This window comes from Nycticebus coucang, chromosome 6, assembly GCF_027406575.1.
Source record: "Nycticebus coucang isolate mNycCou1 chromosome 6, mNycCou1.pri, whole genome shotgun sequence".
Lineage (NCBI taxonomy): Eukaryota > Metazoa > Chordata > Mammalia > Primates > Lorisidae > Nycticebus > Nycticebus coucang.
The window spans coordinates 134,405,430-134,418,826 of NC_069785.1; the positions used below are offsets into that span (position 1 = coordinate 134,405,430).

The 13,397-nt window shown below is 52.6% G+C and overlaps 1 protein-coding gene across 2 annotated transcripts in view; it reads right to left on the reverse strand.

Moving 5' to 3' along the window:
- Positions 1-6,164: 6,164 nt before the first annotated feature.
- Positions 6,165-13,397, reverse strand: part of ST14 (ST14 transmembrane serine protease matriptase) — a 44,511-nt gene continuing 37,278 nt past the window's right edge. The window contains exons 17-19 of one of the 2 annotated variants that reach the window (XM_053593854.1): positions 9,423-9,697; positions 8,672-8,808; positions 6,165-8,573 (exon numbers count right to left, since the gene is read on the reverse strand). In XM_053593854.1, the coding sequence (XP_053449829.1) occupies positions 8,412-8,573; positions 8,672-8,808; positions 9,423-9,697 (574 nt within the window). In that variant the 3' untranslated portion in view covers positions 6,165-8,411. The remainder of the gene's footprint in view (positions 8,574-8,671; positions 8,809-9,422; positions 9,698-13,397) is intronic. The other variant, XM_053593853.1, reaches the window with a different exon arrangement.

The following is a 13,397-nucleotide window of genomic DNA, read 5'->3' on the forward strand; positions in this document are numbered from 1 at the left end:
CAGAAACATTTCTGTCCCCTCTCAGAGATTCAGCTTGTGGGGAAAATCTGAGCACAGGGGATTTCCTGGGCTCGGTCCCCGTCCATCCTGCTTTTCCAGTCCTGGCTCCATACTGAGTATCCCCATCACTTTTGGCCTCTGTCCCCTTTGCTCAAGCTTCCTGCAAAGCCAAGCAGCATTCAGAAATAGATGGCTCCAGGGAGGAATATGAGGGTCACAGAATGATCCTCTGAATCAGAGGACGGAACACATCGTTCTCTTGCCCACCGCCCAGACCTCAAGGAAACGTTTTCTCCCTCCAGTCCACACTGCCCTGAGCAGAGAGGTAAGAGAAAGCAGATGGTTTGGCCCCCAGAGGAAAGGAAATGCCCGGGCTGCTGGGGGTAGCCAAGGAAATGGGAATGGGAATGATTTTGAAATGCTGAAGGAGCTATTTCAGAGCCCAACTGGTGAAGTTCATTTTGGCCTTTTCCACATGTGCCTAAGCCAGTGACTTTATTACTTGGCTAGAGAAGTGTTGGGCCCAGCATCTCAGCTCCAGGTGGAGCGTGCGCGGGCTGGGAAAGGCAGGGCACAGGCTTTGGGGCCGACCTCTCTGCCATGTGCCCTCCCTTCCCTTGCTGAGCCACCTGCAAGGTGCTCACGGAATCAACTCCCGGCCTCGGTTTCCTCCTGTGTAGAAGGGTATGATAAAATCCACAGAACAGGGTGGCGCCTGTGGCTCAGTGAGTGGGGCGCCGGCCCCATATGCCGAGGGTGGCGGGTTCAAACCCAGCCCCGGCCAAACTGCAACAACAACAACAAAATAGCCGGGCGTTGTGGCGGGCGCCTGTAGTCCCAGCTGCTCGGGAGGCTGAGGCAGGAGAATCGGGTAAGCTCAAGAGTTAGAGGGTTGCTGTGAGCCGTGTGACGCCACGGCACTCTACCCGAGGGCGGTACAGTGAGACTCTGTCTCTACCAAAAAAAAAACAGTAAAGGCCACTTGCACACCTAAAATAAATAAAAACAACTTTAAAAAAAAAAAAAATCCACAGAACAGGATGAAGATGGTGAGACGGCGTGTCCTAGACACCCACCACACTGCCGGCTGTCACTCACGTGTGCTATTTATAGTTGGGGCAGACCATCTTTCAGATCTGAGCCACCACCTGTCACCTGTCCCCGGGGAGGAATCACTCAGCAAGGGCAGGTATGCAGAGCTGGGTGGGGGTGCAGCAAGGCCCCCACCCCCAACCCCCACAGAAGCCTGTCTGTTCTCATAGGATTAGGGGCAGATGCGAATTCCTTACTGGAGGTTGACCTAGGTGACCTTGAACTTAAAGTTTTTCCCAACTATGGGGTAGGATGGTGGCAGTCTTCCAGTTTTAAAAGGGTGCTCCTCAGCCAGCACCTGCCCCGGGAAGCAATTGAAGGGTCACAGTAAAGTCCTTGCAGATACCTGAAAAGGCCTGAGCAGAGACACGCTTTCCCTCAGTCAGCCCAGTCTAGGCAGCCAGACCAGGCGACCTCACCCCCTGGGAATGTGACCTCCCTCCCCGGCTCTCATGTACCTCAGGACCCTGCTTCCTCCCAACCAGCAAAGCACCTTCCCACACCACCCCCGCCAGTCACAGGTCTGCTGAATTAATAAATGCTGCTCCTCTCAGCCCTTCCCCTGGCTTAAAAAAATATACCTGTTGCCCAATTTTCACAAGTCGCATGTTTCAAACAGATTTTCATAGATTTTACTTTTTTTTCTAGTCTGTATCTATATGTTTTGTGTGTGTGTGTGTTTGTTTGCAGTTTTTGGCTGGGGCTTGGTTTGAACCCACCACCTTCGGCATATAGGGCTGGTGCCCTACTCCTTTGAGCCATAGGCGCCGCCCCTGTATGTTTCTTTTGTCCTGTTTGTCTTCCTTGGGTATTTGGACAGTAGTTTGATTATGAACTGCAGAGACATGTCCAGAGCCCTGCGTGTTTGGGGAACTGTTCTCTGATGGTACTTGTGTGTGGAGAGTGAGATCTTCTCCCTCCTTCCCTGGTAGACCTGGTCCCTCTCCCCACCCTGCCCCCACACCGTGATCCTGTAGCTCCGTGGAAAAAGAGCACAGGCTGGGATGGAAGAATTCCCCTATTGAGTCAAACAAGACCATGTGAGGTTCCAGAGAGGCCTGGCACAGAGACAGAGCTATTCCTGATCACAGGGGTGTGGAGGGGAAACAGTGATAACCTCCAGGGTGAGGGCAGCGTGTGGGGAAGGGAAAGTTAAGTTCACATCCCAGGAAAATACACACATTCCCTCCTACAGAAAGATTCTGTGACAGTGGAACAGACAGACAATGGAGTTGACTCAATCTGTGCCTGGAAACAGCTCCGGACAGGGGCTTTTTAGGAAACCACCCGAGGTGAGTGGAATGAATAGAATGAACACATGGTCTCCAAGCAGCAGGCGCTGGATGGTGGAACTCGGGGTGGACAGTCTCCTTGAGAAGAAAAGAGACAGAAGCAGTGTCAGGCTTGTAATCTAAAGAGTTAGGATTTCTTCATCTGGATAGTGTCCTCACTGTAGGTCATGGAAGCAATTAGCGTGACACAGGCACCAACCCCCAGGGCTGCAAACAGCCCACCTGTGAAAATGATGGGACACAGTGCCTGGGAGTAGAGCCAGGCCCATCCCCCTGCTGGCACCTACTGGCTGTGGCTTGTGGGAGCTTGTGCCACCCCCACAGACCCCGTTGTCAATGCCGGGCTTGACCTCTGTGGGAGAGTGGTTTGAACCCCGTTCTAGGCAGTCCCAAGATATAAAACCAGGTGAGAAATATCCCCATTCCTGCTTTGGAGTTTGGCATCACCGCTCTCTGGTGGCTGGCCTGAGGTACATTTTGTCCCTACCTCCTTCCCAACTCTCCCTTCTTCCTTGCCCTGACCAGCCATCCTTACTGAGCAAATTGAGATGATATCATGACTAATGAAAATCACCCTCCCTCTGGCTACGTGGACCCCCGGGACCCAAGGAGTGACACCTGCTCCACCTAGGCTGGCACAGCAGATGGCGATCAGTTCACAGCCCACCTAGAGCAAACCCCAGCCCGCGAAGTGGGTCTTCCAGCACCCAGCAGGTCTCTCTGAGAGGTTTCCCAGGATTCCAAAAAGAAAGGGAGACTCAAGCTTAGAGGAATGGTTCCCCAATTCTGGTCCATGTGTATCTGCTGCTCTGAAACAATCTGCACAAAAATGAAAGCATCTAGAAAACTGTCTTTTATAGAAGAGTAAGACCTACCCTCAGTCTACGTGTTAAAATTAGCTTTCTGTATAAATAGTAGTGATGGCCTGTGCATGATGGACAGTTTGTGGTGGGATAGAAGTCCACGGCCCAGGCAGCATGGTGCTGGAGTCCCGGCGTTCAGGTCTGTGGGACTTGGCATGCATCATTTCCAAGAGTCCTCAAACTTTTTAAACAGGGGGCCAATTCACTGTCCCTCAGACCGTTGGAGGGTCGGACTATAGTTAAAAAAAAAAAAAAAAACTATGAACAAATTCCTATGCACACTGCACATATCTTATTTTGAAGTAAAAAAACAAAACAGGGACAAATACAATCACACCGCCTCATGTGGCCTGTGCAGTTTGAGGACCCCTGATTGGTGTCTTAGTTTTCTATCTGTGCGATGGGAATGGTCATAAGGTTGTTGTGAGTTTTTAATGAAATAGGACCCATGAAGCCCTTGGAACATGGAGGCATGTCGTTCATTAAATGTTGGCCATGCTGGGCCTGAGTTTCTCCTGCCATTTCACAGCTCAAGCAACTCAGATGTCTGAGAATCCCTGGTTAGAAGATCCAATTCCCCTCATGTGTGGATGCAGGTGAGCAACACACACACAGGCGCACACACGTGCACACATCCCATACCTGGAAAAGTGAAAAGCAGCACTGGGGGGCGGCTCCTGTGGCTCAAGGAGTAGGACACCAGTCCCATATGCCAGAGGTGGCGGGTTCAAACCCAGCCCTGGCCAAAAACAAACAAAAAAAAAGCAGCACTGGGTCACATGAAGCTTAGAGTCAGTCTGCAGGCACCTCGGCTGGCCCTGGGGAGGCGCGAGAGGACCTGGTGCTCCCGCCAGGTCACGTTCTTGTGGCATATTCCAAATGGTTTATTCCCAGACTGGGGAATCTGAGGACCTCAATCCCCAACACACACACACTCCCAACTCTGCTCCCCAAATGCCTGTGTATGAACTGGCACCCCGACGTGGTGCTGGTGACCTGGCATAGCTGTCTCCCGTGCAGTTGTCTCCTGGGATAACGTTTCACACCTGCTTGCTTGCTTGCTTACAGAGACAGCACCCACCTCTGCCCACAGGTCACCTCCCTGTTCTCTGCCCCAATCCCATCGTCGCTGGGAATGTGTTGCCCTCCGGGTCCCCACGCTTGCATGCCAGCAGGTTCTGCCACCAGACTGGGGGTACGGATGAGGGGCGTTAAAGGGCTGGAGGACTGACCGAAGAAGACCTGCTGCTGGGCACCGGCCGCACCGCACTGGCAGGCGACGGGAAACAGCAGCAGGCAGCCCCGGGAAAGCGGGCACCCTGGTGGCGCGGCGCCCCTGCACGGCCCAACACCGCCACCGTGTGGCCAACAGCCTAAACAACGGCGCCCGGGGCCCAGGGCGCGAGGCTCAAACCTCCAAACCCAGCCGGGATTTGAAATCTTACCTCTTCCACAAAATCGGTCGTAAGCAATCCCAATCGCTGTGATTCTTGCGGAATGTAGGTCAGGGTCAGAATTCTTGTGGCTACAATGGGCAGGACCCCTGAGTTCAGCCTTCATTAAACTACATGGTTTTGATTGGTAGCTAAAAAAATTGAGATACACAGTAGTTTGGGGAAACCAGAGAGATGGATCCTCAGAAGATTTCTCCAGATCCCAGCCACAAAAATTCAGAGTCAGTCAGCAGGAAAGACTCCCCAGGGTGCACTGAGATTGAGGGGCCCAACCACAGTGTGCGCTCTCTCCCTGGGCTGCCAGGGCCACTGTGCATGGGGGTCCTGCCCCCAGACTTGCCCCATTACCCCTTTTCAGTCTCCAGTCCCCAGCTGCAGCCTCAGTGGGGCAAGGCAGGTCACAGAGCCCGTGCAGGCCTCTGGCCCAGGCTCATCACCTCTGTACCAGTCACGCCTGTCTTCACTGGTGCTATCTGCAATCTCAGTGTAACTTACCTCTGGTTACGGATTCTAGCCTACTCTTCTGCTCCCCAGTTGAAAGTGACTTGGTTCCGGGTGGCACCTGTGGTCAAGTGGGTAGGGCGCTGGCCCCATATGCCGGAGGTGGCAGGTTCAAACCCAGCCCTGGCCAAAAAGAAAATGACTTGGTTCCAGAATTTATAGCTCCACTGCAACCTCATACTCCCGGTCTTAAGTGATGCTCCCGCCTCAGCCTTCCAAGTAGCCCTATGCCCAGCCTCCATAATCTTTTTAATGGAATTCACACTCCACTGATTTTCCAGGGATCAAATGCTTCTCTGAATTCAGCCGGAATCTCGCCAGGACCCCAGGGCCAAGGACATGCCTGCAAACCGCAGCTCATTGGATGGTGACGCCAGCAGCTCTCCACTTCAACACACTTGAAGTGGCAAGACCCACTGTTGGGACAGTACTTCCTAAACTTCCCCATGCATTAGAATCACCTGGAAGACCTCGCAGAGCTCAGACCACTGACTCCCCCACCCTAGTTTCTGATGTGACATGTGAGAGCACGCCTGAGTCCCAGGGGAACTGACACTGTTGCCCAGGGACCTGTCACAGATTGCACACCCAGTCCCTACCCTAAACCTCCCGCTGAGAGTCCTGGAAAGGGTGGGGGTGACTCTGAAAGACTAACCATCTGTGCCTTTAAACTGCCAGGTGGGAAACTGAGTCTGATGAACCCCATTAACCTAGGGCAGGAGAATGGGAGAGGCCCTGCCATTTGGGAACACGGCACTTGTACAGGGAAGTCTCCTGCTTACCCATCGACCCAGGGGAGTGACTTGTCAAGACGGGTGTCAGGCCACAGTGGAGAATGAGGGTGCTGTGGGTGGCCACGCTGAACCCCACTGTGTGGGCAACCGCATCTACGCCTGGGCTATGCCCTGGCCACCCAGGGTCACACACACCAAAGAACCAAGTCTCCCACGAGCCACGTGAAATCTCTTGATTTAATGTCGTCTCTGGCTCAGCACCTGCACTGGGACACGTCTGACCAACACAATCAGGAGGGAGTGACCACATCAAGAAAAAAAGGAAGGACATTTACAACACGGTACGGTCTGCGGTTTGTGGTGTCTTCATTCTACTTCCCATACTTCATACCTTGATAAGAACAGATAATTCTTTCCCTCCCCTGGGAGAGAAATTCAACAGGAATGCTTGCACAGGTTCCAGACAAAACCTTATTTCCTCAAGAGGGTGAAACACTCAGGCAGGCGGCTCAAACCCCACCGCCTTGGAGAAGGCTCGCTGGATTGCCCCCAGTAGGCGGTTTCCTTTCCTCCACTTTGTTTCCGTAGTCATGGACAGCAAAGACCACTCCTTCAACAATTACCTACGAGCATCTTCTAGAAACAGGCCTGACCCAGGGATACGGCGATGAGCAGAGGCCACAGGACAGGGCCATGTGATTCCTCTGTAGGTACAGCCTCTCCCCAGCACGTGTGGTGCCTCAACATACAAACCCTCAAAGCTCCCTTCAAAAGCTCCCTAACTCCTCCCCAGACCTTTGACACTGTCCCTCTGGCCCACCCCAAGCAAAGAGAGAACATATATATATATGTGTGTGTGTGTGTGTGTGTGTGTGTGTATATGCATTTTTTTTCTTTTTTGCAGTTTTTGGCGGGGGCTAGCACCCCACCTCTGGCATATGAGGCTGGCACCCTACTCCTTTGAGCCACAGGCACTGCCCGAGAAAGAGAGTATTTCAATAAGTAAAAATCATGGTGGATGGCAGGGGGCATATGGATGCCCTTAAGCAAGGCAGCACCTTTCCTGCAAGGCCTCAGGACCCATCCACTTGGCCCAGGCCGGACAGCTGGGGTTTGCACAGTCTGGTGTCTGTGCTCCCCACAGACCACTTTCTGTGACCATTCCCCACAGAAAGCAAGCCACGCCTCCTCCCCCTCCTAGGCTGGCCCCAGGCCTGGGCAGCAGCCGCATCACCTCCCCACAACAAGCCTCTGCGCCAGGCTCCTCGCAGGCCTGCGTGGCCCTCCTCTCAGGGCACCAGGCCCCTGGTCTCTCAGGCTACAGGTAAGGGCAGGAATGTGGCTCCTTGCTGGCCTGGAGAAGGAGGTAGGGCACCATGGGCCCCGCTCAGCCCCACTCCAGCATCTGTGCTGAGGGCTACTTGAGTCCAGTTTCGTGCAAATGTGGGGTATCCCAGAAGTCACCCATAAAGTTGCCTTACATAGGGATACATGGTGATTGTAACTAAATACACCTTTATTTACAAAATATTTTTTTAAATTAAATTATAGCTGTGTACATTAATGTGATCATGGGGCACCATACACTGGTTTTATAGACCGTTTGGCACATTTTTATCACACTGGTTAACATAGCCTTCCTGGCACTTTCTTAGTTATTATGTTAAGACATTTACATTCTACATTTACTAAGTTTCACAAATACCCTTGTAAGATGCACCACAGGTGTTACAAAATATTCTTTACAGAATTTTACAAAGAGGTAGCCAATAGGTAGAGAATATTTTGTAAATATTTGGTAGAGTTCTGTACTGAATATTTTATAAATAAAGGAATATTTAGCTGCAGTTGCCCATGTTTCCCTCTGTAGGAGTTTATGGACACCCTGTGAGTTAAAAGGAAGGGGAAAGACGGCCTCAAATCTAGTAAGGAAAAAAAAATACTTAAAAAGAAATAAAATGTTTTACTCACACACACAAATAAACACATGCATTCAAGCCCACATTGGGGGCTGGTGAAACTTCTCCAGTCTTCTCCTGTGTATCTTCCCAGGCTCGGATGGCCAGGGTTTCTTGAAGGGCATGTCCCTGGGACCCCTGCCCCTCCCCGGAGCCCAGAGCCACAGTCCAGGGGCTCTGTGGACAGAGGAAGCAGGTCTCAGGAAGAGACTCTGCCCAGCGTGGGGCTGGAGGGGGAGGTTGTGTCTTCAAACCTTTGTCCCCAGCTGCACCACCAGCGTCCTCCCCCCATCACCCCCAGCCTCCCTGCACAGGCTGAGTTGGTGGGTGGGGAGGCTGTCCAGGCAGACCCCGGCCCCGGGTGCAGTTCACAGTCTGGGTTCTGGGGCCCAGGCACAGATGTGGTCAGAAGTCCAGTCGTCAGCCTGCAGGCTTGCGTGTCAGCCTGTCCAGTGGGCCTGGTGCTTTGTCCAAGTGGCCCCAAAAATGCACACGTTGGTGCGGGCAGCGCCTGCCCCTACACTCCGGTTTGCTCTTTGATCCAGTCCCGAAACACAGAGAGCTTGGTGTACACGCCCGGCTTGTTCCTCTGCGCGCAGCCCTCGCCCCAGCTCACCACACCGGCCTGGAAGATCCGCCCTCCGTCCTCCACGCTGGAGAGGGGGCCCCCGGAGTCGCCCTGAGGAGACGCGCCTGCGGTGAGCCCGTGCCCTTGTCCATACCCGGCTGCCCCCTGCCCTCCCAAGCCCCCACCCGCACCTGCACCCGCACCCTCACCTGGCAGGCGTCCACGCCGCCGCTGAGGAAGCCCACGCACATCATGCGCGGCGTGATCTGCTGCGGGAGCAGCTTCTCGCAGGTGGTCTGGTTGATGACGCGGATCTCGCCCTTCTGCAGGATCAGCGCGGCGCTGCCTGCGGACAGGGAGCGGGGGATGAGGGAGGGCTGCACCCCCGGGTTAGGGGACAGACCCGCACCTGCCCTGCAGCAGCGAGGGCGCGCTGCAGACCCGTCAGGTGGCGCGAGAGCGCAAGACATGGGTGACGCAGGGGGCCCAAGTGCCTCAACTGCCCCCAGCTGTATGTCAGGGCGGCAGCGCTCTTTTTCCTCTCTATCCTCTCCGTCTTGTCCGCAGTGTGTTACTTTTATTTCCCATCTAGCATTTACCAATTAATCAGGGTGTGACCCAGGCACTGCTCCAGAGGCCTCCCTAAGTCACAGAGCGCTGTCTGGGAAGGTGTTTTTATCTTTACTTTGCAGTTGCAGAGACAAAGCCAAGAGCGTTTAAGCCCCTCACCCAGGGCCACTCAGGTACCTAAGGGGCAAAGCCAGGCTACCAGGCTGCCAATCCAGAGCCCCTCCTGCAATTCCCACACTCTGCGGCGAGATGCCTCCTCCACCCCGGACAGCCTGTCCTGCCAGGCAGAGGGACAGGGGGTGGGCAAGTCACCAGCGCAGAGGCCGGCACGCGTGGCCGGGTACCTGGGCTGCCCAACCCGCACAACCTGCACACCCGCGCCCTGCTCACCTCCCTGCTGGGTGTGTCCCCAGCCTGTGACCCAGATGGCCTTGCCCGCAGGGAAGTCATGGGAGGCATCGGGCAGGCAGATGGCCCGCACCACGGTGCTGTACTCGGCGGGCTGCTCCAGCTCCAGCAGCGCCAGGTCGTAGTCGAAGGTGAAGTCGTTGAAGGACGGGTGGTTGATGATGCGCTTGAGGCTGCGCTCCTGCACCCCGGAGACGCCGCGCTCGCTCTGGTCGTGCAGCCCCAGGAAGGCCGTCCACTGCGTGGGGTCCGAGTACCTGGGCGGGGGACGGTGAGGCTGACCGCGGACCCGGGCAGTGCACGCGGGCAGGCGGCCCAGCTCCGGCGAGGACCGGGCCAGGCCGCCCCGCACAGACCAGCGCCACTGCAAACTTCACTCCGCGCCTCCCGCTGCAGCCATAAACCCTTCTTGCCCTCTTTTTCCGCCCTCTTTGAATACACTTTCAATCTGATCACCAAAAAATAGTTATCTTATGAACTTGGTCTTTCACAGAAGGAATAACACAAAAATCAATCCAAATAATTTTTGAACACAGCAGGATAGATCCTAAGACTGAAATGAATTGAAAAATATATGGAGTTTTATCTACTGTTTGTTGTTGGCAGGAGAATAGGTTTAACGATTCTGGAACTATCATGTGCACAGGAGGGAGCTAAGAAGTAAAGGGACACATCTTGCCAGGAGCCACCTCGCAGTGTGGGAAGGGGAGACACAGACACGGGAGGGGATCTGAGGTTATCAGGAAAACTGCAGGATTTTTAAAATTTGCCTAAAAGCAATGCTCTCCCCAATAGCACCAAGAACTTGGCCCTTCTCTACTGAAATGAGCCAAGGTTCCCTGGAGAATGACTGATGTCAGATCTGGGACAGGGGCTGTAAGGTGAACCTGAAACGTTCTGCTTCTGCAGGAAGTGAGCAGCCAGCCTGACACAGCCCTGGCTGGTTAAAGTCAGGCTAACATAAACACCAAAATAGTGTCCCAGCAACAGGGCAAAACTATTTACACACTCAGAATAAAGCAGGGTTGGGGGATGCAGCAGTCCACCTGACTCTGAAATGTAATTTAAAAAAAGTTTATGAGTGGAGGCATCTGGTACACCTTGGAGAGGGGCATGGCTACAGCTTGTACTTCCCTTGCAAATGCAAACAGCGCAGCCTAATTGTCTGTATCCTCATATTATTCTGAATTAAAAAAAAAATTATATGAGGGGAAAAGGAAAGCTATTCTTTTTTTCTTTCTTTTTTTTGAGACAGAATCTTACTCTGTCACCCTGGGAAGAATGCTGTGGCATCATTAACTCACAGCAACCTCAAATTCCTAGACTTGAGCAATCCTCTTGCCTCAGCCTCCCAAGTAGCTTGGACTAAAGGCACCCACCACTACGCCCCACTAGTTTTGCTTTTTTTTTTTTTTGACAGAGTCTCACTCCGTCACCCTGGGTAGAGTGCCATGGTGTCACAGCTCACAGCAACCGCAAACTCCTAGGCTTTAAGCAATCCTCTTGCCTCAGCCTCCCAAGTAGCCAGGGCTACAGGTGCCTACCACAATGCCTGGCTATGTTATGTTTTTAGAGATAGGCTCTGGCCCTGGCTCAGACTGGTCTCAAACTTCTGAACTCAGGAAATCCACCCACCTCAGCTGGGATTACAGATATGAGCCAGCATGCCTGGCTGGAAAGCTATTTTTTTTTTTTAATTTATTTTTTGTAGACACAGAGTCTTTATGTATTGCCCAGGCTGGTCGGTCTCAAACTCTTGGCCTCAAGCAATTCTTTCATCTCTGCCTCCCAAAGTGTGGGATTACAGGTGTGAGGCACCACATCTGGGGGGGGGGGTGCTAACTACAGAAGAAAATACACAAGAAGAAGCCCATCTGCACCTGCCTGCCAACCAATAATCAGCATATGCAAGGCTCCTCAACAGTGCATGATTCAGCTACCAGGTAGAAGACTGTGGAGAACCAGACATTCATTTTGATTCAAAGTAGCACCCAAGACAAGACATCATAACCAAGGGGGAAAATCCCACTAATAACCGAGCAGAAACCCAGTGGACCCCACCTGCACCAGGTACTCAGGCCCCTCTCCAACCATCCCCACAACCACATGCTTCCTGAGAAGGCTGCCACAGCACCTCTGTAGTGTTTGCCATTAAGAGGCCAAAGAATAAAAGGCGTGGAGGAACTACTGTAGACTAAACAGAGACTAAAGAAAGCTAATCATGAAATACAAGGCATGCAGGGCGGTGCCTGTGGCTCAAGGAGTAGGGCACCAGCCCTATCCTATATACAGGAGGTGGCAGGTTCAAAGCCACCCTGGCCAAAAACTGCAAAAAAAAAAAACAAAAGAAAGAGGGGCGGCCCCTGTGGCTCAGCGGGTAGGGCGCCGGTCCCATATGCCGGAGGTGGCGGGTTCAAACCCAGCCCCGGCCAAAAAAAAAAACAAAGAAAGAAAGAAATATAAGGCATGACCCTTGACTAGATCCTAGATTTATTATTTTTTTTTTTTTTTTTTGAGACAGAGTCTTATTTTGTCACCCTGGGTAGTGTGCTGTGGCATCATGGCTCATGGCAACCTCAAATTCTTAGGCTCAATCAATACTCTTGTCTCAGCTTCCCAAGTAGCTCCTATAATTTTTTTTAAAAGGTGTAAAGAACACTCTGGGGACAACTGGGGAACATGTGAGTGTGGACAGCATGCTTGCTTTGTCAAGTCAATGCCACCATTTCTGAATGTGATCTCCTTACTGTGGTTACATGGGAGAATGCCTTTGTTCTGGAGAGACCCAGGCTGAAGTGCTTAGGGAGACAGAGCACACAGCTGTGCCAGACTTGGAAATGGTTCCCAAAAGAATGTGTGTGTGTGCAAGGAGAGGGGAATAAACAAACGTGGCAGGTGCAACAATTAGCGATGCAGATAAGGGGTGTGAGGTGCTCACTGTACTAGTTTTTTTGTTTGTTTGTTTATGGTTTCATTGTATTTGCAACGCTTTTGTAGGTTTGACAAATTTTCAAAGGCTAGGTGTGGTGCCTCACTTCAATAATCCTAGGACTCAGGGAGGGTGAGGTGGGTGGATTGCTTGAGCTCAGGAGTTCGAGACCAGCCTGAGCAAGAATGAGACCCCATCTCTACTGAAAATAGAAAAACTAGCTGGGCATAGTAGCAGGCACCTGTAGTCACAGCCACTTGGGAGGCTGAGGTAGGAGGATCACTTGAGCCCAGGAGTCTAAGGTAGTTATGAACTGTGACCATGCCACAGCACTCTAACCACAGTAACAAAGTAAGACTCTGTCTCAAAAAAAAAAAAAAGTTTTCAAAATAAAACATTGGAAAATGTACCTTTAAAACAGAAAATGTTGGCTCGGCGCCTGTGGCTTAAGGGGCTAAGGCACCAGGCCACATACACCTGAGCTGATGGGTTCAAATCCATCCCGGGCCCACTAAACAACAATGATGGCTGCAACCAAAAAATAGCCGGGCATTATGATGGGTGCCTGTTGTCCCAGCTTCTTGAGAGGCAGAGGCAGGAGAACCGCTTGAGCCCAGGAGTTGGAGGTTGCTGTGAGCTGTGATTGTCACAGCACTCTACCCAAGCGACAGCTTGAGGCTCTGTCTCAAAAAAAAAAACAGAAAATGTTGGCTCATGCCTATAATCCTAGCACTCTGGAAGGCCGAGGCAGGTGGAGTGCTTGAGCTCAGGACTTCAAGATCAGCCTGAGCTAGAGCGAGATCCCATTTCTTTTTTTTTTTTTTTTTGTAGAGACAGAGTCTCACTGTACCGCCCTCGGGTAGAGTGCCGTGGCGTCACACAGCTCACAGCAACCTCTAACTCTTGGGCTTAGGCGATTCTCTTGCCTCAGCCTCCCAAGCAGCTGGGACTACAGGCGCCCACCACAACACCCGGCTATTTTTTTGTTGCAGTTTGGCCAGGGCTGGGTTTGAACCTGCCACCCTCGG